Genomic DNA, 27,458 nt, shown 5'->3' on the forward strand with positions numbered 1-27,458 from the left:
CTGGAAAATTGATTATTGATGCTGAGTCCACATATCTGGAAATGGAAGCTTGCTTATTGTAGCAGCCAGGGAGCTCTGATTGCTGCAGACATGTAAATAAACCCAGAAACACCCCCATGGTACAACCACGCCTCATTCCCCCTTGTTCCAGGAATGGACTGGTGCCGTCTTGTCTTACATAAAACTGCCCTCCATCTGTCTTCTTTGTAACTATCCTGTCAAACTGAGAGCTGGAGCCGTTTTACGGATGTTGTTGAATGTTGAATGTGTAAACCGGATGAGTGAGGTGTAGCTGTATGTGGGTGTTTCTGAGTGTGCGATCGGTGCGTTACTCCTGGCTGTCACAATGACTAACGTACATCACACAATTTGTTTTTCAAACATGTGTCACATTTCATTATATAAGTTGATGGTGTTGGCTTTTTTTCTAGGCCAAGGAGAATGCCCACAGAGCACAATTACAACACTGAGAAGAGCCTTGTAAAACACTGAAGAGTCAACCCATTTTTAAACACAACAGCTCAGTTTTGCAGTCGTGGATCTGCATTGATTTTTCCTTTTGGTGTAGGACTGGCCTAACCTGTATGTGGGAAAGCAACTACAAACCTCACAGTCTCTAAATTCAGAACACATTACACACAACACATTTGAAAGCTGTTTGTTTTTTTTAATCTATAACTCAATATGTATAAAAAAAATTCTCAATTTCTTAAACAAAGATAATTTTACCAAAAATGTAATCATATATTTTACATTACATCTCCTAGTGTGGGCCAAGTGGTGGCTCTAAAAGTGAAAATAAATAAATACTGGCATTAGAGCAGTCAGGCACGCCTACAGCAAACCCGGAAAGCCGTTCAAAGAGTCCATTATCAGGCTGTGGTACATGTTAGGTAAGTGACACCAAATCAATCTTTGGTATCAGACGACCTTCCTGCACTGTCCTCTGAGGCCTGGTGTGGGTTTAGTGGCAGCTTTTGAACTGAAAACGAGACCAACAGTCCAAGAGAAACAGGCTACAGCCAAGATAAGGAAAACTCAGGAAGTGACCTAAACCTCTATTTGTGTCTGGATGGAAAAAGTACAATCCTGGGAGTGGGCCAGATGAAGGCAGTTCATAAACACGAGAGAGAGAGAGAAATCATATTACTGTTCCAGTTTAATTCAGCCAAACAGCTGAGGGATTTCTGCTGGGATATTATCTTGCTCTTCATGAACCAACAAATGATCCCATATGGTGCTACCATATGGCCCATGTAATTGCTGTATGCCCGCTGTGCTATGTGCCAAATATACACGCACATGTGACAAAATAAAGGAAAAGCCAACAGGTGACTTAGTAAGATGTTGGACCATCAACAGCTTCAATGCACCACTTGCATTATTTCTCCAAATCTATAGCACAGGAGAAACAGGAGCAGCGCCATTCTTCCAAAAGTTTGCGCCCTCGTTATGTCTTTTGATGACGTTGCTGTCTTGCCCTCCCCTGCAGAACAGAGCTATTAGATCTCCGAATGTTAGAGGTCCAGGGTTCAGGTTTTTCTTTTAATTTGTCCCACATCTCTATAGTATGTGGGCGTATTGTCAGCTGAAACAAATACAAATATATACTATTCTTCCCTGCAGCTTACCCCTATGTTATAAGCTCCTCCCACCAGCAGGGGCACAGACATGTAGGCGCTGACATTTCGTTTCACAGAGAAATCCAAACATCCCAGGAGAAACTCCAACCCTTAACCCATTTAACTGCTGCATATTATTCCCTTCACAGAGTTTTTCATTCTTTACACCACAAACCTGAATCAGACCATTTCTATAACAAAATGCTGAAATTTCAATGCAGGTTTTTGTCGAACTACACATGCCACATACCTGGCTCTGAAAACCTTAAAAGAAATCGTCCTAATCCAGGTGCATAACTGCTCATGCTTTATTTTTATTTATTTATTTTTAGTAATTTGGTAATAAAACTTAAATCAGTCATCTGATTTCTGAAACTGATTTCTGAAGTTTTCACATCTGACAACGTGACAACAAAGTGATGGTTCCAGAAATATTAGGAGACAGATATTAAATCAGATTCACTTGTATGCCGATGGAGGCATTTACTTAGCTTTTGCTAGCTCTTAATAAAAACCAACATACCTGTGTACACCTTTCTGAATGTTTTCAAACATTACTAAATCAGCCAGTGGCCAACATGTCCAAATGACCATTAGACTGCAATATATGGCATCTCCAGCTATTATATGTCATGTCACTGCACATATCATAAACCTAATTTAATCTAATGGATTCTTACATACTTCTGTTAGGCCTACTTAGCTAAGCTACTGTAATTATAGTGTTATAGTTGGCTGCTGAATGTGAGCACAAATAAAGTTTGGATGCTCATTGAAATTTTCATCATTATTTTTAATAATAATAATTAAGGTATTAATCCTTAATAATAATTAAGGATTATTAAGGTAATTATACTATTTACAGTTTTTCTGGTGTGATGTGGTGATCTGGTCTGATCTCTAAGGTTCAAAACAGGACTGTGCTGTAAGCAGGTTAAGTAGTTAATATCAGTCCTATAAACTCCATTCTTAGATCTATGTATCAGTGAGCAAGAAGATGAATACAGCATGCTAAGAAATGACAGGTGGCGAGCGTTTTTTTATTAAATGTTATATACTAAAGGATCAATGGCTACCCAAACTGTTGTGGACAGTCGTCGGCTTATTTATGTGTTTAAAAAAGTCAAAACAAAGAGATAGGAAAGGATGGATGGGGACAGGAAGGGGGCCCACAGAGGCTGCTTACGTACAGACCCCAGAATTCTGAGATAAGCTCCTGGGAAGAGCAGAAATGTTGAGGGCAATCCTTTGTAGGACAGGATCTGTGCACAGTTATGTAAAACTTGGTTGATCACAGTAGTTTTTCTTTGCCTAAGTGTGTTTTTAATAAAATGGCATTCAAATGAACAACTGTCTAACAAACATTAAATTAACATAAAGGTAAAAGGAGTAGTAAGTCATTAGGTTTGAGTACTTGTACTTGTGATGTTTTTGACTGTCAAAAGCGCCCTCTCAACATTTTTTACATTCTCATGACAAAACTAGTAATGTGGGTATTCTTACACAACAATAAGTAAAATGAAAGCATACAAAGATGTGTATCACAGTGACAAATATCTGATGATGCTAGGGTTTATCTTGGCGATGGCTTACTCTGATAAAGATCAGTGCGCTGGAGTCCCCCACTTTGTACTTCCCCTCTGACACCTTGATCATAGGAAACTGAGCTGGACAGGAACACTGCCCCAAAATCTCCCGAACCTGTAAAGGACAAAAACAAAGGATTTTTTTAGATTTTAGATTATTTATTCTTTGGGCACTTTAACCGTTATTCAACAGGAAACCAGGGAGCGACCGTGGGGGCACGATCAAACCCAGGCCAGGTGAGCTACAGCAGCAAAAACAAAGCATTTTTAACATTCAGATGAGCCACACATGATGTTGGATACCTAAGAGGAAGCTGATAATGATCCTTTCCTGTTTTTACCAACATGACATCATGATTAGTCACAAACTTGCAACAATGACCAACGCGCTGCTGAATGTGAGTGTTGTGTGTCAAAAGCACAAAGCCTCTGTTTTATGTTATGAGAAATGAGCAGTCTTCCTAAGTATACGAGTGTGTTGGAGTGTGTGTGTGTCATCTTCCTGCCAAAATATTCTCTCCAACCCCCCCACTGGGTGATCAAGCACCGCGCCCCGCTGTCTCACCACAATAAAAGAATTTTCTCACCTCGTCTTTTCAGAACATTTGGTCATTAAGTTCACCGCTAAATGTCACAAAAAAACCAAGAAAAACACAAACACAAAATACACACTGGATGTGCAAATTAATACTCTCCCTTTCTGGCTCTCTTGGCTTTTTACATGACCGTGTTTGTCTCTGTGACATCATCAACTAGAGGGAAGAAAAGAGCACGGAAACCAGACTAGTGGCGATGATGTCAGCAGGCCGGTGCTGCCAGATGGGGTTTGAATCGAGAGAGTCAGAGCCGGTGCCCTTGCTGTGGTTACGGGTGCTTATTAGGCAAGCAGAGTCAGGGTGGAGGGTGGAGTGAGATCGCTCGCTTTGTTGCGCAGGCCTGCCGCTCTTGCTGGATTGGACAACTTTGATGTTTTTCTTGGCGTCTCCGTCAGACAAAGGCGTGTGCGCACTTGTCGCGCAGCAGGGAGAGAAAGTAAAGCTGCAAAGTGGACCGAGGAGAGCACAGAAGCAGGGTGAAGGATGAATAACTGCTTCATAGGTGTAAAAACAAGGGGAGGGGTGCATGTAGATATTAATCTGATCAAATACCTGATTGTAGCTTCTCCGCTTTAGCTGTTTACTGCACCTTTCATGCTATCCGCAGGGCTCAAGGAATATTGCTTGTTTGTGTATGTGTGTGTGTGCTCGCTCTACCTACCGCATAACCGGTATGGTGTATTCAGAAGATTAAGGTGCCAGCTTGTTATTTTCTTGAAATAGCACCCTTCTTCTATCCCGTGCTAATTAAAGAGGGAGGCCTCAGAGCTAAGCCTCACATCTCACCTGCGCCTCTGTTCTGCCTCTCACCTGTTTGTATCGAGGCTCCTTTACTTCTTCTTACCTCTCTCGTCTGCTTTGTTGTAGATCAGCCTCTATTTTTAGCCCGTGCACTGCCTGACCAGACCTATATTTATCTTCTTTTTTTTTTGGTTTTGCTTACATTTCTACAGCTGCTTGCTGCTTCTCTTTTTGTCCGCCCAGTCACCCACTCTTTCATTCTGTCAGTAGGTGGACTAGGCCTATCTGGAAAAACCCTAGTCTGTGTGTTAATGGAAAGACTGCTATGGCAACAGACGCACACATAGCATTACCCTTCCCTTTCTGACCATACAGTTTCCCTTCTTTTTTTTTCACCGCAGCCATAGTAAAGTCTCTCTCCCTTGGTCCTGTTCAGATTAGGTTTTCCTCTTAACGTGTCACATTAGAAACACTGAGCAGGATGTACATTTGAAGTGTTTTTTAATAGTAACCCATTCAAAGAGCAGCCCTTGCATTTAAAGTATTTAGTCAGTGGATTCTTTGCTGTGAAATACTTGCACTTCCCATGTCTTCGCTGTGTCAACAATGACAGATAAACTGAAACTAAAACACGCACGGACACAGGCATGCACTGCATATGGTGGGGGGTGGGGGTGAGATGAAAGGGGAGGCGAGAGATGGGGTCACGCGGGAAACATGCGGAAGTGGAGCTGGAACACTGGGGAAGAATTGGGGGAGAAATTATGGATGCCTGCTGGTCTCACGAGAGACGCTTCCAGCGAGAGCTGCAGATGTTTGAGAAGGAAGAGAGAGAAAAAAAAGGAAGATGAGGGAACAATTCACAGCATGCCCCAATACTGGAAATCTCCTGCGTCTAGCTTAAGATAGGAATGCAGAGATGGTTTTGCAAGAAGACAAAAAAGAATATTTTCAAGAAAGTTTTGTGATACTTCCTTTGAACTGAAAAGCTGTATTTGTTTCTCTGAGGAATTTAACATTAAGATCACGTGTTCTTTTTAACAATCCCACAGCACAGATCTTGTCCTATCTGCGCAGTATGAGTCAACAGTGTCCTCAGTCCTTTCCTTCCTGACCTGCAAACACTGCAAGGCCAACTCATAGAAAAGGGTGAACAGAGGAAATGGGAGCGGAGGAGTTAAAGATGTCTCGGTTTTGTTCTCTGTGCATATTCTGTGCTGATTTCAAATAAAGACAAGCGTGCAACGCTGAGACTTGACTTTGCATCTGAACAAAATGTCATCATCACAAAGGAATGTCCAGGGTTTCCAGTTTTGTTCTACTATTTGTTGCTGTATGGTTTGAAGTCAGTGGTTGTTATGCAAACACACAAACACCAGGTTTGATTTTTTTTTTCTGGTTTTGTGGCTCAGGGTTTTATTCAGATGTACTCTCAGATCCATTTGAATAATGGTCTGCTCCCTTCATGAGTCAACACCCACGTATGGCCACACATTTCACCAAACATAGGTGTGCTGGACTCCTGTAAGTGGCCCCTTTTATGAGTATAAAGGGACGGATACTCATTGCTAAATTCCAACAATAAAAAGTGAACATTACAACTCACTTCCCAGGAATTTCTTTCTACAGGGCGTTTCTAGATTTCGACTTTTGAGCCCTCGGTGATACAAAAGCGTTAATAAAAGAGCATGTGGCTCCGAGGTGATGTTTCCAAATGACAGAACAAGACTCTTCTCTTAGCTTATCTGCATGCCCCGAAGCCTGGAAGCTTCCCGGGATGAAACAAGCATGCCGTCAGATAAGAGACAAGAAAACTAGGCCACAAGAGGCTCCTGCTGTGTAAGGGAGATTTTTTGGAATTTGAAGGGTTATTGCTTCACCACCCATAAGCAAGCGCTTCAAACCCTATCCACCTATTAAACCGCTGCCCCGACAGCCTGTATAAATGACTTCTCCGTGGACAACCACGCTTTCTCATAAACTGGGAACAGCTTTCGCACAAACGATCTCGTTAAACAACACGGGGGTGGAGGGAGGTGATGAATGGCTAAATGAATGATAATTATGTTTTCTAATTATGTTGGACCTGTAGCCCAGGGGAATGAACTAAAAGAGTGTTCAGACACAGTTAGTCTCCTGGAGTAAGAGCCTAGCCTAACCAGCAGAGAGAAGAAATGGAAAAACAGTTGGATGAGTGCCCTGGGGTCAGATAGGTCACCTAATGCCCTTACATGGGGAGGAGAAAAGGAATAAACACATTTACAATCATTCTGAAGGCAGCAGTCTGCTGTGCTGTTGAGGAAAAGTGCATATACACACACAGGCTTTAATACCGTTTTGCCGTGAGGGTAAATAAATGCAACACATTCTAGCAAAACCTTTAAACCCACTCAGAAACATCTGTATTTTCTACTGCTCCTCCGTTACATCTGTTACCATTAGAAGCACTATTATGTTGGAAAATATCATAAATCTACATGTAATTTTCGTTCCATCTCAGGCTCACAAAAACAGTCTTGCTCTTCTACTAATTTCTTTGTTTATTGTCTAGTATTTACTATGTTTTTAACTTACTCGTTTACTGATGTGTTTGTTTATTTATTTCTCAGTCTTGAGTTGTATATCACTTATCTTCCTTGTGGAAAATAACTGATAATGACGCAGGGCGGTACCGCAGAGTGGACACTTGCATCCGGGGAGGAACTAGGGGATGGGACTGGAAGTGCGGCACCACTGAGGAGGTCTGATTGCTGATAAGCTCGCCTACAATTAGGAGTGTTTTTTATCTCTGACCCGCAGTGCCACGATTTCTTATTTCCTTGCGTATTTGTCACATTTATGTGTTTCATTTTACAATTAGACAAAGATAAATGATATTTTTAGAACAATTTCATTTATTGAGGGGAAAAGGTTATCATAACCTGTCAGGCCCTGTATGAAAAAGTAATCCCCACAAAAAATATTCTGTAGACTGACAAGACCAAAGGTTTTTTTAGAAGGTTTGTGTTTCCTTAAATTTGGTTTAAAACATCTGATTAAAAAGAACTTCATACTAACAGTCAAACACGGTCGTGGCAGTGTGGTGGTGCATCGTAGTCAAAGTCCGGACTTAAATCAGATTGGCATACTTTAGTGTGCCAGTATCAACGTGTCTAAAGATACCATTTCAAAGTTCTTAGTTCTTCGCTGAGTTGTCTGTTATGTGTAGACACAACACTGGTTCATCATTTAAGTTTTTATGCTTTAACTATTTATAGGTCAGTGTTAGAAGTTTGGCTTCCTGGTAGCACAACATTAAAGTTTCATACAGTACTGTATTCTGTCAAAAGCAGCATTAAAACAACAACTCTGGAACAAAGTGGGAAAGTAAGCATGCAAAACTATAGGCAGCAGCTAGTTGGCTTAGCTTAGTGCCCTGGTTAAAAGCATTTCCACTTCATAAACATGGTGGATTTGTTTGTTAATCTTTATGAAACAGACTGGAAATATGTGCTTAACATATAATGTTTTAATTGCTGAGCTCAGTAGATGTTTTTTGCTGTTTTATACTGTACTGTATGTTTGCCCAGAGGTGAAAGTGTAATCATACCTGCTACAGGATAGCTATCATTTACTGCTTTAAGGAAATCGTGCTCTGTAAATCAATGCCTTTTTTTTTGGCCACATGACAAGCACCCACTTAGGCTTAAGCAATATAAGAGTCTGATGGGCATCATGTGATCTAAGAGCAATAACGCCATTATTCAGCTGCTCCAGTCAAAGAGCAATATCATCATTCAGTGCATGAAAATGAATTATCCGGCCAAGGTTGGGCTGATTTGCTGGTTTGTCTCGATGAGGATCAACAACACTCAACGCTCTCCTTGTGGCAGGCAAGGTTAGGGGAATTTATGTTTAATCCCCACCTGAGACCAGCTTGTAGAGGCTGCAGGCGGGTGCAGAAAATAACCAGCGAATCACTGTTCATACAGACAGAAAGAGGCAGATCAGACGGACACCCAGTTAAGCGATAAACATGCAAACGATCAGCTGATAGCATCAAGTACAACAATAAAGACATAAAGTGGGCATTATGCAAAACTGAGGACTCAGCTGTTCCATGTGCACCGGGCTGTCTGGAAAATAGCGATGAGAAACGAGATGGCGACAAGTATTACTGTGCCAAATAACCTCTGATAACAGCGCACCCCTTTAAAAGCAAAGTCCACTCAGCAAAGAAAGGAGAAAGAGTGAAGGGTGTTTCGCTCTCTCAGCAAAGCATCTGAGTGTGACCCGATGCAAAGCATGACCTACTTTTCCATTTCACCCTCTCTACTGTAGCTCTCCCTCCCAGAGCCACATCCATTCTAGTCAGGTTTAACGGAGTGTACAGTGAAGCCACTCTAGGCACATTTTCTATCATGCCCCCCCCCCCTTGTATACCGGGAATGCACGAATGAGACCATAAGGTTAACGGAGCAGTGTCCATGCATGTAGTCATAACACACACGTTATGTTTTTATCACCCTCCCCCTTTGCCCTGCTGATGTTTCCATCCAAAGATCAAGATGTCAGCCTTTGATTACCTCACTGCCAACAGTAGCTATTCATTTCCTCCTTCCATGCACCCAATGAGACATACGGATCCACTCTTTGCTTCATCATCTCCAGTAGGGACAGATGTGGGGGGATGGGTTGCGAGGGCTCAGTGTAAAAACTGAACGAAGACTGAATGTTGAATCCCGGGGTGTGAAAAGAAATGAACCAGTTTATATGAGTAAGCAAAAAGAAGCAAAGATGTGGAGTGAAGGGAAAAAATCTTTTGTTTCTAAGCTCAATCAATGTGCAACTGCTTAGGTAGCGTAAACAATGCATGTTAGCATCCATAATTTGTAATGATTTGGAATCAACAGATTGCAGTTTGTATAGCTACAACAAGCATATTTTACTATTGAGACATGCAAATACTCGCGTATGAAAAACACCTAGGAGGAGATTTTACTGAAAGACTGTCATCCTATAAATATTTAGGTATTTGGTTGGATGACAGACTTTCCTTTAAAGTGCATATTGGGCACTTTGTGAAAAGTAGAAGGTTAGATTGGGTTTTTATTATTGAAATCTGGACAATTTTAATTTAGCAGTTGGCAAAAAAAACTTCTACAGGTGACATTCTTAAATGTCGTTGATTATGGTGGCATCTGCACGCTGCTTACGTTTAATCGTCTAGACTCGCAGCTTTTTTTAAGTGTCATATCAAATTTGTTGTCGCTGTGTACTTTATAATCTGGTTTCTTGGCCTTCGCTAGTTTTAAAGAGACAACTTCACTGTTATATTTTTATGTACAGCTTCCTTTTATATCTGTGTAAACCCTCAACATCTTCAAACAGCTGCTATGATTTGTGGTGCTCTACTTGGCTATTTTGCATCCTGGTCAGAGCGCATTAAAGCCGAATGCTTTCGTCTCCCTGGAAGAATTCAGAGCTCTCATAAAGACTTCTGTAGCTGAAGTGTGTAACTGCTACTCAGAACCTGGACCTTGAATTTGTATTGTTTTGACTCTGACTTGTTTTGTCTTCTTTTATGTAATTTTCGATGTTTAAGTTGTAACGCTGTGATGGTGTGCCTACTTGACCAGGTCTCTCCTGAAAAGGAAATGTTAATCTCAAGAGACTGCCTGGTTAAAAAAACGTTAAATAAAATAAATAAGAAAAAAGCACAGAGACCTGGAAAAGAGACTAAATGATATCTGTGAGGGTACAATGTGTGTTTTGGGTTTTGTGGTTTTTTTGCCTCAGCCAATCAATGTCTTTTTCATAATCCCTGTATGATGATGATAGGACAGAAAAGCCCCTAATGCAAAGGATAAACAGTACGTGTGGGTATATTCAGCTCATCTGTGTGAGCCAGCTGCTGTCTGAACATCTTTAGGACTGAGAAGAGGAACATTTATTGCACTCAGAAGTCTTAGTCAGTTACTTCCCCAACATCAAAGTGGAGCACTGGAGCATCAGCCGGAACCTTAACATTGACAGATTAGTGGCAGACTCTGTTGGAGAGGGTGTGTTGAAATCAGGAATGTCAACAGCTTATGCCTATTGTATAGAGCATGTAGTTGATGTGACACATCAACTGTCTGCACTGCGAGTCATTTGTTTACTGAGTCACTTTATTCTCGCATAAGCCAAGTAGTCAGGGACAAATCACAACTTCTGTGACACTTCTGTGATTGCTGAAGAGCCACAGAGGGAGCTGTAGTTTGAGTTATCGTGGCCTGTCTGTATACTTTAACTAATTAGAATAACAACATGTAATCCTATTACCACCACACTTGCTTTGTCTCAGTAATAGGATTAAGTTGATTGACTAACCACTAAACAATGTGTTGAAGAACATCCATACATGCATACTTTTTCTTAACTGCTTATCCCACAGGACCGTATAATTTGAGCCTATCCCAACTGATACTGGGCGAGAGACGTGCTCCATCACAGACACAGAGAGTCATCCACACCAACACTGTGTGGTACTGTGGCAGGGTATTTCTCTGTTTTTTAGCTCAGAGACTTTATATGAAAGTGTGATCTATTCTTTCATAATTGAACAATAAATAAATATCCTGTATCCCAGTCTCATGTGAAGCTGCCTTACAATAAACATTTCTTCATAGATATAAAGCGCAGCTCCAATTTCCTGCTTTTAATTGAAAGTATTACGGGTAAACATGAAAAGATGATATCCTGACTTTAATCAGTGATTGTGCGTGGGTATTAGCTCCTTCCACTACCTCACATTAATAATATTTTCTATAAGAATACATAGAAGCTAAATGGAAGCTGAACGCTCACATTACCAGGATCTTTCATGACATAAGAGGCTGATAATTAATTGATGATATTTTATCAATAATGCTACTGGGTATGCATAGGAAAGCGGTTTGTGGAGAGGTTGATAAATTATGTATTTATTTATTTGTAATGTAGAAACAAAATTAAGTCAATGTGAATTTAGATTCATCTTTTGTAAATACAAACGTATCCTGGTGGATAAACTTGTGACTGTGCTTATAGAGGGAGAAGAGGTCTTGAGCCTTGCAGCTAGAACTGGGTAGCAGATATTGATCAAACTATGTAGATGATAATGTGGGTTTTATTTTTATTTCCTGGTAAACACCCTGTGTCAGAGTGCAGGAAATAAAGAGGTATTCAGTGGAAATATATATTACACATAGTCTGCCACCAACAGCTGATGTAATTAGACAGGATGTGTTACTAAATACAACTCAGCAGACAATATACAACATGCTTGATGATAGTGTACTATTTTAATGTTGCAGCCTGTGGTCTAAGTGCCCTGATCAATTTTTTTAAGAGGATGGAGAGTTTATTCATCACACAGATGATAACAGATAATTCCATCCCTAAACCAGTCAAAAACAGTCAAATCTGTGTCTCGATCACAGCCGAGGGATGCTGTCAGTGTAAAACACGGCAAAACGGAAAAATGGGGATGAGCATCTGTAACTTTCCTGTGATGATTCTCTCCCAAAAATGTAGCCCGCTTGTATAACCCTCAGTCATATGAGTGAGGGATAAGGACAGCGCACATCTTCCTCCACGTGCTCTCTTGTTCTTTGGAGGTCACACACTAAAAATGGCTCTGCATGAGTGTGGCTGCTGACTGTCTCCCCTCCTCCCTCTCTGGTGTCCCTCACATTTTTGGTGTCAAAGACAGACATCAACATGACAATATAACAGCTACCCCCTACTCACAACCTAACAAGCGTGCGTTGTGCTGGGCTGTGCTCATTAGCTTTGCGCTGGTAAGATCTTTGCCTCCATCACATGTTCATGTGCAGCATGCTCTGTCAAAGGTCAACCAGTTCAGCACAATGAATGACAAGAGTTAATGGTTTGACTGCAGAGAAGAGAGAGTGTTTCAGAAGCAAAACTGCCCAGAGGGACATTCCCGGCATCTTGATTGAGCAGATACAGAAATGCCACATAATCAGGAAGCTTGTGATATTGTGTTGATGTCAAGCTAAATGAAAGAAAGAAGTAATACTAAGTCTCAGGGAATTTCTTGAGATGCAGGACCGGTATTTCCAGAAGAATGCAGCCGATTTGACCTGTGACTTTTCAACGCTTTCCTGTAGGAGAGGGCAAGGCACACAGGCCCTCCAGAATTGAAGGAATTTAACAGCACGTCTTAAAACAAGCCCAGATGTTTGCAGGCACCCACCCCACAGGTGATCTATCAGGCTCCTGTGTTCTTTATATCACTGACATGGTACTTTCAGAGCAAGTATTTCACTTTTGGCACATTTTTGTGTTTTACTGTGGGAGAAAATGGGTCTTCTGTGAGCTGTTAGACGCTGTTTTAGCACCAGTCAAAACAGACCGGTTGATATTTGCTGTAGACCGAGGCCACGTGATGGAAAACCTCTATTATACATTTATAATAGGAATAAAGCTTTCCTGCAAATCCACTTCCACACTTAAGACTGAACAGCGTGGGAATTGAGCAGAGGGATCATTAGGCTGCACTTAACCTTCCTCATAAAGCAGTTATGACACATTTTGGGTTTTCATTTGTTAAACTCACCAGTTCATCCAGATTTCGCATGTCACATAACACTCTCTTCTGCTGCCAGATGAAGGGCTCTGGATCTGGCTCCTCTTCATCCTCCACACTCTTACTGCTTTCCTTCCGGCTGAAACACCTGCTGGGCGAGCTCTGCTTAGCTGGCTCCCCTTCATCGATCCGCAGGCTCTCCTGGTCCCGGATCTCCTCTTCGATCTCCTCCTCCAGCTGGATCAGCATGGGGGCCAGCATGCCGAACTTGGACCCACGTCGCGCCACCTCAAGGAGACACAGAACGAAATTCTTCTCGTTGCATTTCTCCACCAAGTCGTTGGTCTCGAACATGAGGACGTCTTTGATCCAGAGCTCCTGCCTGCACCAGGTGATGAAGTTGGACACGTTGTCCCGCGCTACAAACGAGCCGGGGACAACATTGCGAAAGTGGAAGACGACATCTTTAGATGGCAGCTTCATTGCCTGTGCAGCTTCGGGATACTCCAGCTGAAACTCGTGCGCGGCGCGGTTCACGTTGTTGGCGTGCCGACAGAGGACACAGCCCGTCGCCAGCCCTTCCATAAAGGTGTCCGCAGTGATATCCAGATCATACAGGGTGTTAAGCCATTCAGCCAGATCCTCCTTCATGGCATACAGGTATTCCTCGCTGGATTTAAAGGGCCGGATACTCTTGGATGCGGCGGATTGGATGTTGCTCTGATCAGCCATATTGTCGGATTATGTATCAATTAAGTCTACTTGATAATTCCCGATAGTCTCATTGCACAGCTGCGCTCCGAAGCCTCACGCGCAAAGAAGAGCAAAACAACCGCGTGAACGCACCCACGCCGACGTGCCATGAAAGCTCCTTGAAGCCAGGCTTTGTATCGTCACGAGCACATCGGGATGCGGAGCGGCCGTGGCGCATGGATGCGTTTTCCGGATATCTGCGGAATTTGTTTCCTTTAACGAACGCATCGCCAAGTCCCGCGCGAGACCACCAGTCAATCCACACTGTGGCCGGTGGGTCCTCGCGCCCACAGAAATCCACGTGTCGCCATATCAGTGTGCGAGGCGGTCAGCCGGAGCAGAGTGAAATGAAACGCACTCCGCAGCGCGCAGTCCTCGACTCATTTCACTGCGAACAGGCTCGGCCCATGATGCGCCGCCTCTTGCGCTGAATATGTTGACCTGCTGTGGCTCAGACCAGCACAGCGACTCGGTGGCACATCCCATTATGAGGGATAAACGGAAGAGAGGAAAACTTAACCCCCTGTTTCCCTCGGTGGTGTTTAACAGTAAAGGAAATCAGTGGTGTAGTCTAAGTAGGCTACTCTGTCGGTTTATTTCCACGCCACTCTCGACTTCTGCTCGTCTGCTTCACGGCCTTTATGGAATAACTTCAATATGAATAATAATAAAATGTTTGTTTGTTTGTTTTTTAATCAAATTAAACCAACCAGTAAGATAGAATAATGCAAATATAAGTCTCATTAGTGAAGTGGCAGAAAAAAAATATGTTTTTCTTTTACAAACCAATTATTACTGGAACTATTAATTATCCATGATAAAAAAAAAATAAAATGAAAAAGCTGTAACAGTAAAAAATAAATAAATAGGACTTTACATTAAAAAGCTTGGCATAGCATAAGCATTAGTAGTATAAGTAGTGCAGAAATCGTGAAGGGCTATGTGCACCCTTTATGAATTGGTGCTTTATTTTTTAATACTGTTTATATTAATGATCATACTTAGATAACTTTACAATAGATTTTCCAGTGTACTTTGGCTATGCAGTATCTTTTGTCAGCGGTAAACTTTTACCGCTGACAAAAATGGAAATATTCAGAAATACCATCATCATCATCTCTCAATAATGAAATCTTTGTCTCTCTCAAATCACCCAAAAGGCAAATAAAGCGTTCATATTGGACCCTTCTGACTGCACAGTCAAGATATATATGCTTACAACTCATGATGACCCTGAAGTAGTCAACCTGTGCCAGCTTTGTAAGCTTTGTAGTTTTGCAATGAGTGTGTGGTTACAGTTTGTTTAGGCACAGCCCAAATCAAAGTAGTCAAACAGGAGAAGAGTGGTGAATAACAAAAGAGTGATCAGTCTAGTCAAACATGCAGCTGAGTGAAATACAAAGCAGTCAATAAAAGAGCACATGATTTACTCTGTGCACGAAAGAAACACTGTGGGGGTTTTACTGTAGATGATTACAGGGCAGGGCAGTGGAGAACTTTTAGGAGGCACTTTTGAATTAGGTTAAGTGTTGCATTAACTCTGGAAAAAGCTGCCTAAAGTGTGTTTGAGTTCTCTTCTTATCATCCCCATGTGACCACAAACTATTTAAGCCCAGAATAGTAATGCACATCACATATTGTTTTGGTTGTTGTTAAATACTAAAGGCTTTCCAGTTAAACATAAGAGCTGGAACTGGGATAAAACTTTGGTGCAAAAGGCTCGATTTTTATCTTTTACTATAGAAGCAGATGGTTTTTTTAAAGGCAAAATTTAAAGCGCACATTTTGAAAAAGTTACAAATCCTACAGGCTCAGACTAAGTGTTTAATATTTCTTGATGCTGTTGAATGTTCTTATTATGATCTGATATCTGATATGCAGGTCTGTCATGACTGCAGTGAACCCAAAGGCAGACCAAAAGTGAGCCTTTTATTCTGGCCGATTAAAGTTCATAAGTAAAACCAAAACTGAAATACTAAACAAAACTAGGAACAAATGGGAAAAACCAGAAACGTAAGAAAAAAGTACAACAGGACACCACACACAGTGTGCAAATGCGGAATGTTCAAGTGGGGTCAGAGGTCAAATGTGACACATTTGGATGCCAACTATAATATGATATTTATCTTCCCCATGTACTAGTAAAACTCCCTAAAAGTTGCCAGTACAATTAAAGGCAGTAGACTTTTAATCGTAGTTTTAAATATAAAAGACATTTTATAAAATGTTGAACTTTTTGGACCCTGAAAAAGAGGTCAGAGGTCCAAAGTAACCCACATAACCTATTTGTTGTCAACACAAACAACGGCAGCGAGATACAGAGTTTTAAATAGCTCCACACACCGTTTCGAGCTATTGTGTTTACACACAGAATGATGATAGCACACATAAACACTACCAAAAACATAACCTTAATATCAAACACAGGAGAGAACTAACTAGTAACTAGTAAGTAAAACAGGAAATGAGTAACAAATTGGGCAAAGAGTCACAAGACACGGGGAAAACAGGGGAGGCAGGATAAACTAAGAGGAATACAATACTATGGTAAACATGAACAGAAACTGGATGGCAAAACTGATAGAACTCAAAGAGTCGTGAATGCCATGAAAACTGTTGAGTACTACATACACCCTAAATTATTAACCTATAAAGTACATATAAGTTAAAAACTGTCTGAACAGGCCTTTACTTCTTCTACACCATCTCTTTCTCAGTGTACTAACTCACACTGAGCTCTCTTCTTCACTCCTCGAGTGTGTCTTTTTAAATTTAGGCAACCAGCTGCCAAGAAGGAGGGCTTGTTTTTATTTAAAAAGAGGGATGTGTCCGTTTAAGAAAGACAGACAGAGAGCGAGAATGAAAGGAAGGGAGGGAGCGGAAGAGAGATGGAGAAAGAGACGGAGAGCGAGAGAAAAAGAGGGAGAAGGTGGGGTTGATGAGATCATTTTCTGGGCCTGGATGAATCAGCTTTTCTGTCAGTGCAGAGAGAGAACGAGAGAGAGTTCAGTACTTAATTAATCTACATGAACAACCAGCCGCAGCCAATGAGAAAGACTTGAAGATGTCAGCTGTGGCTGCTTTTGCCAAGGCACTACTGAGAGTGGCGGAGTTTAAAAGAGACACACAGACACCATCTTGATTAGTGTATCTTATCTTTAACACGACTCCGAGTCCAGATCCTTACTGATGCACAATCTTGTGAGACTGAATATCAGGTCTTTATAATCAAGTAGTTAAAAAATGTTTTTTCCCCCCCGACTCGGCCACAAGGTCAAAGGTTGGAATGAGAACCAGAACAACAGGAGCTGAAGTAGGTTTTGTGTCCTGCACTCATGAGGACTTAAACATGCTGCGAGATCCACAATGATTTCTGTCTTCAGAGGTTCTAGAAGTATTAGAGGTGATCTGAGGATCAAATCCTAACTACACTAAAACCACAGCAGGCAGGAGTTTGCAGTGGTAACATGAGCAGTGTATGAAAATGAAAACAGCAACACACTCAGCAGCCATATGTTTCACAGATGTTTTTCTTTTCTTTTTTGTTTTAAATGTGCCAGTGATCAACATCTGTGATTAGCAGTGCTGCTTAATTTAGGCTGAAGGCCTCACAGGGCTATGATTCTGAGTTTAACAAGCAGCGTAATGAGAGTGAGTGTCATTGAAGTTTGAGGACAAAAGAGAAACGAGCAAAGAAATAGTTTAACCATTGGCTCTTTGTGAATTTTGTTCTGAGAGTTTACAATTTTATTGCCGTGAATGGCAGCAAGTATTTAAAGTAACAGTGTTATTAAGACCAGGAGTACATTTGAATTATCCATCCTTTAAAAATTTAAACACTTACACGACTTCCTGTATTTTACTGCAGTTCTGTCACTGATGTAAAACTTCTCATCTGATTCTGAGCTGCACTGATTCACGCAAAGTTTGAATCGAACCTGCGCCACCTGCTGGCAAGAAAAGTAACTGCAAGGCTTTTCAGACCAGCTGCTCTACATCGTCTACATTAATGGAAAAATAACAAAACAGAACGCTATAATGGGCCTACAGAGGGCTCACAGCCTGACTCGGTCACCTTTTGTTCAAGGCATTTCACTGTAAAGTGAGTGATGAAAACTTCCCCATAACAAAAAATGAGATACACACAAATACGTAGTCAGTACAATCAATGGTGTTAACGAGTACCAGGGTGGAAAACCTGTGTATGCAATGCTCAGGAATGCCTCAGGAAGGAGAGCCACAGAAAGCTCTGAGGGCTTTTATAGAGCTCTGGCACACTGGGCCCAGGTGTTTCCAGCATCACTGATGGAAAGTGAACGACACCAGCCCTCCAATGCCTGCAAACAGGCTGAAAGGAAGGCAGGGTGGAGTGGGTTACCACTGTTCCCACTGAAACACATTCGTGATGTGAATCTCCGGTCCCACCACATCCTAAAGGTGCTCTACTGGACTGAGTTCTGGTGACTGGATGCCATTTCAGGCACAGCAACATGAGTACACTGTTTATGGAGAGATGGACATGACCAGCAACAAGACTCAGGCAGGCTGTGGTGTTCAAATGATGCTTGATGGGTAGTAAAGGGCCCAAAGTGTGCCAAGAAAGTATCCCTAACACCATTACACCCCTGCCAGACTGAATTGTTGATGCAAGGCAGAATGGATACTCATTAATACTCACTCCAAATCTTCTGTTGTCCAACTTAAGGTGAACCCATTAAAATTGTAGGCTGTGTATCCTGTTTTGAACTGGCACAAATGACACCCAAACTGGTTGGTGTGTGCTGATGCGCAAAACCCTTCAGAAAACATTGCAGATGAAATACAAAGTATGCAATAGCACAAGGACTCCATAAAAACCTTGACCAGCCTCAATGCGCCAAAATTTAGTGGGAAAGATTCAATTGAATACTTGTGAATATAATTACGGGAAGAATTTGCCTTCCAAAGTTATGCGAATGTAACCAAGTTGCATTAATGTCATCTCTCAATTACCAAAAACATTCATCTGTGCTCCTTAGGAAATACCTTTTTTACAATAACGACACTGCTTCCAGTTTTTTTGGAATAAATTTCTTCATCAAATATATAAATCCCCATCAAATATTTGAGTAAGATTAACATCGTGTTTCCTCAAAGAACATACCAAACACACCTTAAGCAGAAAGAGCCTCAAAGAAATACTGAAGTGCCAAAATCTTTGGTTTAACAATTCTGAGTATGTACAGTTCAGAGATGTTATTTTATGTAAGTAGTGTGAATGTGTACAGAGGTCCCTTTATGATTTTAAATTACTTAGGTGCTTAAAATTTGTACAGTTGAGTAAAAGCAAAAAAAAACTCAACATTAATTAAGTAAAATTTTATTTCCCACATTTATCAACATACAATAGTTAGTTATGGGAAAGGACAGTTCGTTAATGAATGAAAAATACTGGATTTTACAATACAAAGTCAAACCTAATCTGCATCTTTAAAAAAAAGAAAAAAGCAATAACAGGAAGAACAAAACATGCACAATACAAGATTTAGCATAAACATGGGTAAACTAATGACGAGGAAAAAAAAAATATGGAAACGATATGAATGTAACTGCACAAATTGCGTGAGAGCAGTTCTATAACCATCAAAATACGGAATCATAAATTAAAAGAAAATTCTTCTAAAAATCAAATTCCACAAGAGAAACGATCAAGAGCTTCTCCTTCAGTAAGGTCGGTCTCTGCGCTCCTGACGATGATCCCTGCAAACAAAACCAAGAAAGGACAGCAAACACTTCAGTTTCAGTTCCATGTCCAAATTCAGCATTAGAAGGTAGTCATAAAATTACTTAGAGTAATAAGACTGGCACTAAAGTTCACGTTTCAGGTAGCCTAAACCCTACCTCATATCCATCTTGCCCCCTGGTGGTCCCATTCCTCTTCCACCTCTGCCACCCATTCGGTCCATCGGTGGTCCTCCACGGCCGGCCCCACGGAACCCTCCCCTGTCCATTCCACCACGTCCTCTGAATCCACCTCGGTCACCTCCCCAGCCTCCACGGAATCCTCCAGGGCCGCCGGGTCCACCGGGCCCTCCGGCTCCTGCTGGACCACCACGGTCCATACCTCTGCCACCACGCATTCCCATTCCACCTCTGCCACGGTCACCTCCATGGGGAAATGGAGGGCCACCACCCAACCCTTCTGGTTTGGGAGCTTTGCACTGGTTACACTCCATTCTCCAGGCAAAATTCTGATTGCCACAACCCCTGGAAGCACAGATTACATGAATTAAAAAGTTCTGACAAACCAACAAAGTATCAAAAAACCAAGATGGTACACAATGAAAAAAATACATACGGATTAGGACACTCCCAGTCACCGGCTCTCTGCTGCATGTTGCCTCCTGTCGGTCCACCTCTGCCCATACCACGTGGACCACCTCGTGGGACAAAACCACCACGGTCTCCGCCACGGCCCATCATACCTGATATTATAGGGAAATCACAGCACCTTTAAATCATGAAGCTGGACTCAGGCTATTTTAGCATGCAGTTCACATAAAACACGCTACAGGGCTCCTGTGTGAGTTTATCTAAATTCAAACTACCATCAATTAAGATTTACACAAGTACAGCAATAACAGCATAAAATACAGTCCATCACTACCAAAATTTACCTCCACGTCCCATCATGCCATCTCGCATAGGCATACCACCTCTCATTCCACCCATCATGGGTTTTCGGCGTGCCATGGACACCTTAAGTCTTCTGCCTTGGAACTCTTTTCCTAATATTTAAAGAAAGAAGAAATTGTTTACTAATAATATTAATACTACTAATAATAATAAAGATTTGATGTCGATGAAATGTACCATCAAAATGCTCCACAGCTGCTTTGGCACAAATTGGCTCCTCATAGGACAGAGTGGCGTCCCCCTTTGGTTTTCCAGAGTCCTTGTCTGTGTATATGTTAATCGCAGGCTGGCCAAGTCTGCGGTTAATCTTGATGTGTAGAAAGAAGAGGGGAAGGAAAAAAAACATTTACTTTATTGTTAATTAGGTGTGTTTGCAACTACATTTAGAATAAAGTGTTCTTACCCTAATCGGACCGACGTGTTTGAAGAATTCAGCCATTTCCTCGAGGTTAGCCTTCTCAGTCAATCCTGTGATATAAATTGTGCTGTTCTCTGAGTCATCCTGCTCCTCTGGGCGTCCTACGAGGAAACCCATTTACAAATTTTTTGTTTTTGTTTTTAAACAGTTGCTTATTTTTAAAAAAAAACAACAAAAAAAAAAACAAAAAAAACAAGCTGTACAGAGTTTATGAAACACCAATTTCAAGGAACCTAACAGGAGTTTAGTGACTCACCCATCTCACGCTCGTTGTCGCCCATAGGTCCTGTGGTCCATCAGCCAGGAGGAAAGAAACAGATTGAGACAAGTCAGTGTTGAGAACTCTTGTTTAGTAAACTCCACCTAAAGAGTACTACAAAACATAATCCAGACACTCCCTTATAGACGCATCAGCCATATTGGGAAAAGTTGAAAATAGCACCTTAAGGTACACACAATTCCCACAAGTGATATATTGAATTGAAAATAGGACACCTTGGACCCTTTGGCAAGTATTTGTGTGTCATTTGAAAAGCCTCTTAGACCAGTAGCAAATCCTCAAAAAACCCCATGAATTCTGCTCAGATTTCTTAAAGCAGTAACAAAACGCATTCGAGTTGAAATTTGTGATTAACCTTTTGAAAACTCAAGTGTCAAACCATAAGCAGTGACTGAACTAGACAGTACCCCAGAGAAAATGGTCTCAGGCAATGGGAAAAAAAAAATTTCCAATATTTTCAGATGTGTTTGTATAAATAAATTTTGACGACCACAAAGTATGTCACATCAATACTCGAGGCATATTTGCTCAAAAAAGTTTAAGTCTTTGAAAGGACTAACCAGTGTAATACTCGTTAACTTACCACCAGGCTTACTGAAGCCACCTCTGTCTCCAGCGCTGCTATGGGGGAATAAATGGAGATATGAAGGCGATTTCCCTTTTACAGCCACTTCCATGGCTCGAGCAAAGTGGCTTGATTGAGGGAGTAATCAAAACATTCTAACTAGCCGGACAGCAACTTTCACATAATAAAATTCCCCATAATCAGAAATACATAATCTAACTGAGGGTATTAGTTTAGGAATTATGCGCCATTCCTTAGTTAGCTAAAAACAACTTCAGAAACATTTTTTAGTAGAGGATACACATGAAAAAAAAAAAAAAAATAACTAACATTTTTTTTTTTACTGGTATTTAAATTGTGACAAAACCCAAACATTTGTACACAGATAGAAAAGATTTCAGATGCATTGACGGAATACAGTTTTACCCAGAAACAAACTATGGCCGCACTAACATTACTTCTAAGGAAAATTACAGCACAAGCAGATATTACACATGTAAAATAAGACAATGCATCTGAAATTTCACAAGAAGGCCTGGTGATTACATTCACCAGGTAATAAAAACAAATACAAGTATACATGTTTCCAAACAAAACACCAAAACTTTTCATTTTCTTCTTCTTCTTAAACATAGTTTACCAAGGGAAATTAAAAACAAAGACTTGGTCGCTTAAAGAACCCATCATGCTCATAAAAACCACCATCCTCAGTTCTTGAAAAATGGCAGACCTTGAATCTTTGTTAAAGCTCCTTCTGCTGCTTAAGCTGGCGGCTCTGTACTGAGTACAGATACTTTTTAGAGAAAAGATGGTTTTAAATGGCTCTCACTGTTACCTGTACGGTATAAATGTGACAAAGCATGTTAAAAATGTGCTCAAAAGAAAGTGATCAAACAGTTGTATTCCAAACCACAAAAACAATTCAAAACATTTCAGAATGACATAACGTGCCCCCCACCTCCCCCCAGAATATATAAACATACCTGTGCAAAGCTAAACCTAAGCTAATCTTCAAATTTAATGATAGAAACCTGCTACACTGCATCTGAAATACAATGATGTAATTTTATTTATGCTTTCTAACTGAGAACTATTTTGTTTATATTGTACTTTTAAAGTGTGGCCTTGTATGAGATTTGCTGAAATACTTCAGTGTCTGTGTGTGTGCATTTGCGCCACCAAAAACCAGAGATGTCATGCAGAACCCTCTTTCTTAAAAAGGAAAGGAAGGAGGAAAAAAAAAAAAAACAAAAAAAAAAAAAAAAAAAAAACTTTTGCCACTGAAAAATAACCATGAAAAATTCTAAACACACCTTAAAATGGACACCTGAAATGAACACCCGATGATGCCCGTGCATTTCTGCCACAAAACTGCTCCTTCAAGCTTTGGGCAGGATTCTTTCCCAAAAGAAGGGGAAAAAAACCAAAAAAAAAAAAACAAAACCAAAAAAAAAACAAAACCCCTGTCATGTTACCAATATTCACGTTAATGGCTGCTGATGTAAAACTTGATAACGCAAGTATGAATTTTAAATAGTATTTTTAAACCTTTAAACAGCTGTTCTAAACCAAACCAAATGTGCAGTACAACATGACGGTACAACCCTCTGATGAACTTCAAACACCTGAAATGTGTCTCTGTAACCGTTTTAACTTGGTAAAAAAAAAAAATCACATCTGCACAATAGAAAACCTGTTCCGATGCTCAATCTGTAGACAATTTTCTTGTCTATTAAATGGAAGTACCAGAGAGAGTGTCCAGGATGTGTTCCAATTTCCTTATCATGAGAAATACATTTTCACAAGACCCTTAAAACAAGTATAGTGCACCCAAAAGCTGTTTTGAGATTTGACTAATGACAAAACAAAAATCCACTTTGGACTGAATGCATCCACACTAACCACCCCATGAGAAATCTTTATATATTTTTTGGAACAGATGGGTCTGTGTATACCTTCAATAAGCCCTGTTTTCCCATGCCTTCAACGTCAAAAAACCACTATACCTACATTTTTCTTTCCTCCAGCTGTCAAAAACACCAAAAAAAACAGCCAGTATATGGCTGGAAAATAACCACGTGTATCAGAAAATTAACCAGGATTTTGAAATTTATTAAAACTTCCCTCTGAGTGTTTTGCCATTAATATAGGCTTACCGTTCTTACTGTCCTTTGTTTTGTTTTTTTGCTTTAATGGTTAGTAAAAAAAAAAAATAAATAAATCTGAACATCAAAGTAACCCTTGAAAGAGATTATTTTTTTTAAAACAAAAACAAAAACTTATTTTGGTCCACGAGATGACATCAAATGAGAAACTACTTTTGGGAGTAATGTCAGAGCGGCAAATGACAAAAATTCTTAAAATAGATGGTTAATTACTCTGTCTTCTTGTAATTGATGTCATTTACTTTTGAGGTGTTTCTTTAAACAACCATTTAAACATCTAGATTAATTTAAAGTGCCATTTCCCGCCTTTTTTGGCATTTTCTCAACCCAATGAAATGGGGACAAATACATATTGTCACCGGTAGCCCTTTAGAAACCTATGAGACTCTGAAAAACCACCAATGAATTGCCAAAAAATGAATAATAAATAAAACTTATCAAGAAAATGTACTGACCCAAATACTGCTCTCTAGTAAAACACAAACGTGCATGTGAAATGGAACTTAATGTGCTACATGAGCCCAGCGTCCATTTATACATTTCTTAGAATACCTGTCGTAATATATGACCTTACAGGACTAGACTCCAGCATCTAACTGTATTATTCCAGTTAGTCACTCTACAGAGAATAATTCAGCATGCTGACAAACTGAACTGGTGGGAAACTAAAGAAAGTAGGGTTAGAATTCTGTATGTCTTTATGTAGATATTCTTACAGATTGTACCATGTTCCCTGACAAACGTTGAAATCTGAAACTACGTTTTCCTATGCTATACTGTTGATACTGCCCAGTAATCAAATCGTGGTCTAGGATATAAACTGTCCAACCTAAATTTTATGCACAGGTCTCTGATCAAAATCGGCACTTTTTTTCCTCTTCTTACCTTTGACCAAGAGAGAGGCAGGGTTGAGACAAAACTCATTCTTATTGCTGGAATATACAACATATGCCACTGCATGTATTATACTAGATACATGCAATTCATTAGCACCGATTGCTGATGAATCAGTATCAAATGCTAATAAATTCCCCTTACAAGACTGCCATTATGTTTTCCTGTATTATTCTGACGTTACAGCAGAGTTTGTCTCAGCTCTGCCTCAAATGGCAACGGCACCTGCAAAGACTGAATAAATGTGAGATTAAGTGCTTAAGAAAGACACTTACCCCATGCCGCGCCCCATGCCTCCACGCCCACGATGCATCATTCCACCACGGTCAAAGTCCCTTCCAGGGCCCCTGCTGTCCCCTACTCCAGGGTACCTCGTAGGCTCAGAGCCTGGATAACCAGAACCTCCACCCTGCCCGTCCTGCCTGTAACTGTCTACAAGAGGAACAACAATATCAAAACATGCAGTCATCACAGAATGATCACAGTGGAATCGAACAGATGTGCTTAGTTGAGAGAGCAGCTGTTTAGGCAGGAGGAAAGCAAAGCTTACTGTAATGGCCGGACTGACTGTAACTGGGTGGTCCACCTTGCTGGTTGTACTGGTTGGCTGGAGGCTGCCCATATGATCCACCGGCCTGGGGAGGGTAAGCAGGAGGAGCTTGTTGCTGTGGCTGGGTCTGCTGTTGGTATCCCTGCTGCTGGCTGTAGCCTGCCTGCTGGCCTTGGTAACCAGGTTGTTGCTGACCATATGCTGCTGGCTGGGAGTAGCTACTCTGGTTGTAAGTAGCCGGCTGGCTGTTAGCATTGTAACTGATGGAGACAAAGCACAGACAAAATGTAAGTAATCCGATAAGCATGTTCTTCTGGAATTCACGTGTTATTTTGTTGTCAGATGAGATGTTCATACCTCTGAGGGGCAGTGGGAGCAGCCTGTTGGCCATAACCAGGGTAGGCAGACTGAGCCGTGTATCCTGGCTGAGAGCCATAAGACTGGGAGGCAGCTGGAGCAGCAGCAGCAGGAGTACTGTCATAACCACTGGCTCCGTAACCCTGGGTTGACTGTGAATAGCTGTGAGTAGCAGACTGGGCAGCAGGGTAGCCAGCTATACAAAAGACATCACATATCACAAAGAGAAAAAAAAAGATATTTGATATTCATTCCTGTTCACATTGTAATTTGACTGTTTAACAACAGAATAATTAAAAATAAATAAATTAAAACAAAACAAAAACTGACCTGATGCTGGTTGGCCATATGATCCAGATCCATACTGTTGCTGCTGCTGGGGGTAGCCTCCAGCTGCAGGTGTTGTCTGACTGTAACTGCTATCAGCAGCTGCTGCAGCAGGTTGGGTATATGAGCCATAATTCTGCTGGCCATAGCTTTGCTGAAAGACCAAATACAGTAGCCATTAGGCACAATAAACCTCAACTAAGCATTATTTAAAAGCTCCATTTGCTTAAAGCACAAACAACCTATATGACTGCCAGCAGTAAACAAATAACCATCCCAAGTTTCCCCCACAATCATTAAATGTTTTAAGCACAAGGCATGCTTTGATCAAATCTGCACAATTAAATCAATAATGGTACCTGAGCAGATTGTCCATAATTCTGTGAGGGCTGGGCAGCATAGGAAGCATACCTGTAAACATATGCATCAAAATTTTAGGATCATCAGAAATCCGGGTACTGCCTGAAAAAAATATCATGCTGTGCGCTGTTTAAAATGGTCTTTATCCAAAAGATGTTTACTACGATCTAAAGAAGGTTACAAAACGACCAAAAGTAATCCATGTTTGCATATTGGTTTTAAAAATATATATAGGTTTACATTTGCATCCACCCTAATCTCCGCTTTGTTTCCTTTCTTCGAAAGAATTAGGTCATATTGGATGGTTAAAAATCTCAAAGCCATTTTAATAAAGGTAACTGAAAAACCTTACCCCTGTTGAGCCCCGGTCTGGTTGTAGGAGCTGTAATCTGTAAATGGGAAAAAGGGTTAGTTTAAAAAAATAAAACAAGAAACAATAGTCTCAGATCTTAGCGCGCGAGCCGCACGTTACAGGCCCGTTCTTAGGTTGCCATTCAAAACGGAGACAACTAGACCATTCACTAAACCTATACACTACTTCACAGCCAACGAAACCACTCAGAGATCGACGCACCCGTTAAACAGGATTCATTTTAAATTGGTAATATGCGGAAAAACGCAGTGTGCACAAATGAAAAAACATATCCGGAGTAAATACCGCAAAGACTCGACGAGCTAACTTGTCTAGGCCTCGGACGCGGAGCCGACTAAGTTCATGTTATTCAATGAAGAAAAGTGGCTAAAAAGACAAACTATGCAAACATACTCACAATTAGGATACATTCATGTAAATTAATGTTTCAATGAAAACCAACATTTACTTTAAAAGTCAGCAATTGTCGCAATTTTTTTTACTCACCCGAAGCAGACGCCATTTTAGTGTGCCTACAAGAGACGAATGGACGAAGAATGCTGCCGCAGAAACGCACTTCTCTTCGCGGCAACCGCGAAATCTCGCGACATAACGCGATACTGTTTGGGGGCTGCTGTAGCGAAAGCATTACAGGTTTACAAA

At 40.9% G+C, this 27,458-nt stretch overlaps 2 protein-coding genes across 3 annotated transcripts in view; both read right to left on the bottom strand.

The window, feature by feature from the left end:
• Positions 1-14,321, bottom strand: part of gas2l1 (growth arrest-specific 2 like 1) — a 29,202-nt gene extending 14,881 nt beyond the window's left edge. The window contains exons 1-2 of the mRNA XM_040019241.1: positions 13,130-14,321; positions 3,216-3,323 (exon numbers count right to left, since the gene is read on the bottom strand). Of these exons, the coding sequence (XP_039875175.1) occupies positions 3,216-3,323; positions 13,130-13,831 (810 nt within the window). The 5' untranslated portion in view covers positions 13,832-14,321. The remainder of the gene's footprint in view (positions 1-3,215; positions 3,324-13,129) is intronic.
• A 4,874-nt stretch (positions 14,322-19,195) lies between these two features.
• LOC120726028 (RNA-binding protein EWS-like) lies at positions 19,196-27,333 on the bottom strand. Of its 2 annotated transcripts, none has more exons than XM_040019251.1 (15): positions 27,303-27,333; positions 26,796-26,832; positions 26,443-26,494; positions 26,087-26,237; positions 25,757-25,952; positions 25,400-25,659; positions 25,125-25,281; positions 21,809-21,843; positions 21,202-21,231; positions 20,931-21,046; positions 20,705-20,834; positions 20,509-20,619; positions 20,190-20,316; positions 19,733-20,098; positions 19,196-19,591 (listed from the first exon to the last, which is right to left on the bottom strand). In XM_040019251.1, the coding sequence occupies exons 1-15, from the start codon at positions 27,316-27,318 to the stop codon at positions 19,555-19,557; spliced, it is 1,821 nt and encodes a 606-aa protein (XP_039875185.1). In that variant the 5' UTR covers positions 27,319-27,333; the 3' UTR covers positions 19,196-19,554. The 2 variants fall into 2 exon arrangements, with proteins under 2 accessions (XP_039875185.1, XP_039875184.1); XM_040019250.1 differs by having other exon boundaries at positions 21,809-21,846.
• Between the last annotated feature and the right edge of the window lie 125 nt (positions 27,334-27,458).

The sequence above is a fragment of the Simochromis diagramma genome, unplaced genomic scaffold, assembly GCF_900408965.1.
Source record: "Simochromis diagramma unplaced genomic scaffold, fSimDia1.1 OVJJ01000822.1, whole genome shotgun sequence".
NCBI classification, from domain to species: domain Eukaryota; kingdom Metazoa; phylum Chordata; class Actinopteri; order Cichliformes; family Cichlidae; genus Simochromis; species Simochromis diagramma.

Excerpts from the sequence above, each read along its gene's own strand:
- LOC120726028 (XM_040019250.1), bottom strand. Across the intron at positions 26,238-26,442 it reads ATTATGGACAATCTGCTCAG|CAAAGCTATGGCCAGCAGAA; the intron begins GTACCATTATTG and ends TTGGTCTTTCAG. Across the intron at positions 21,047-21,201 it reads CGACAACGAGCGTGAGATGG|GACGCCCAGAGGAGCAGGAT; the intron begins GTGAGTCACTAA and ends GTTTCCTCGTAG.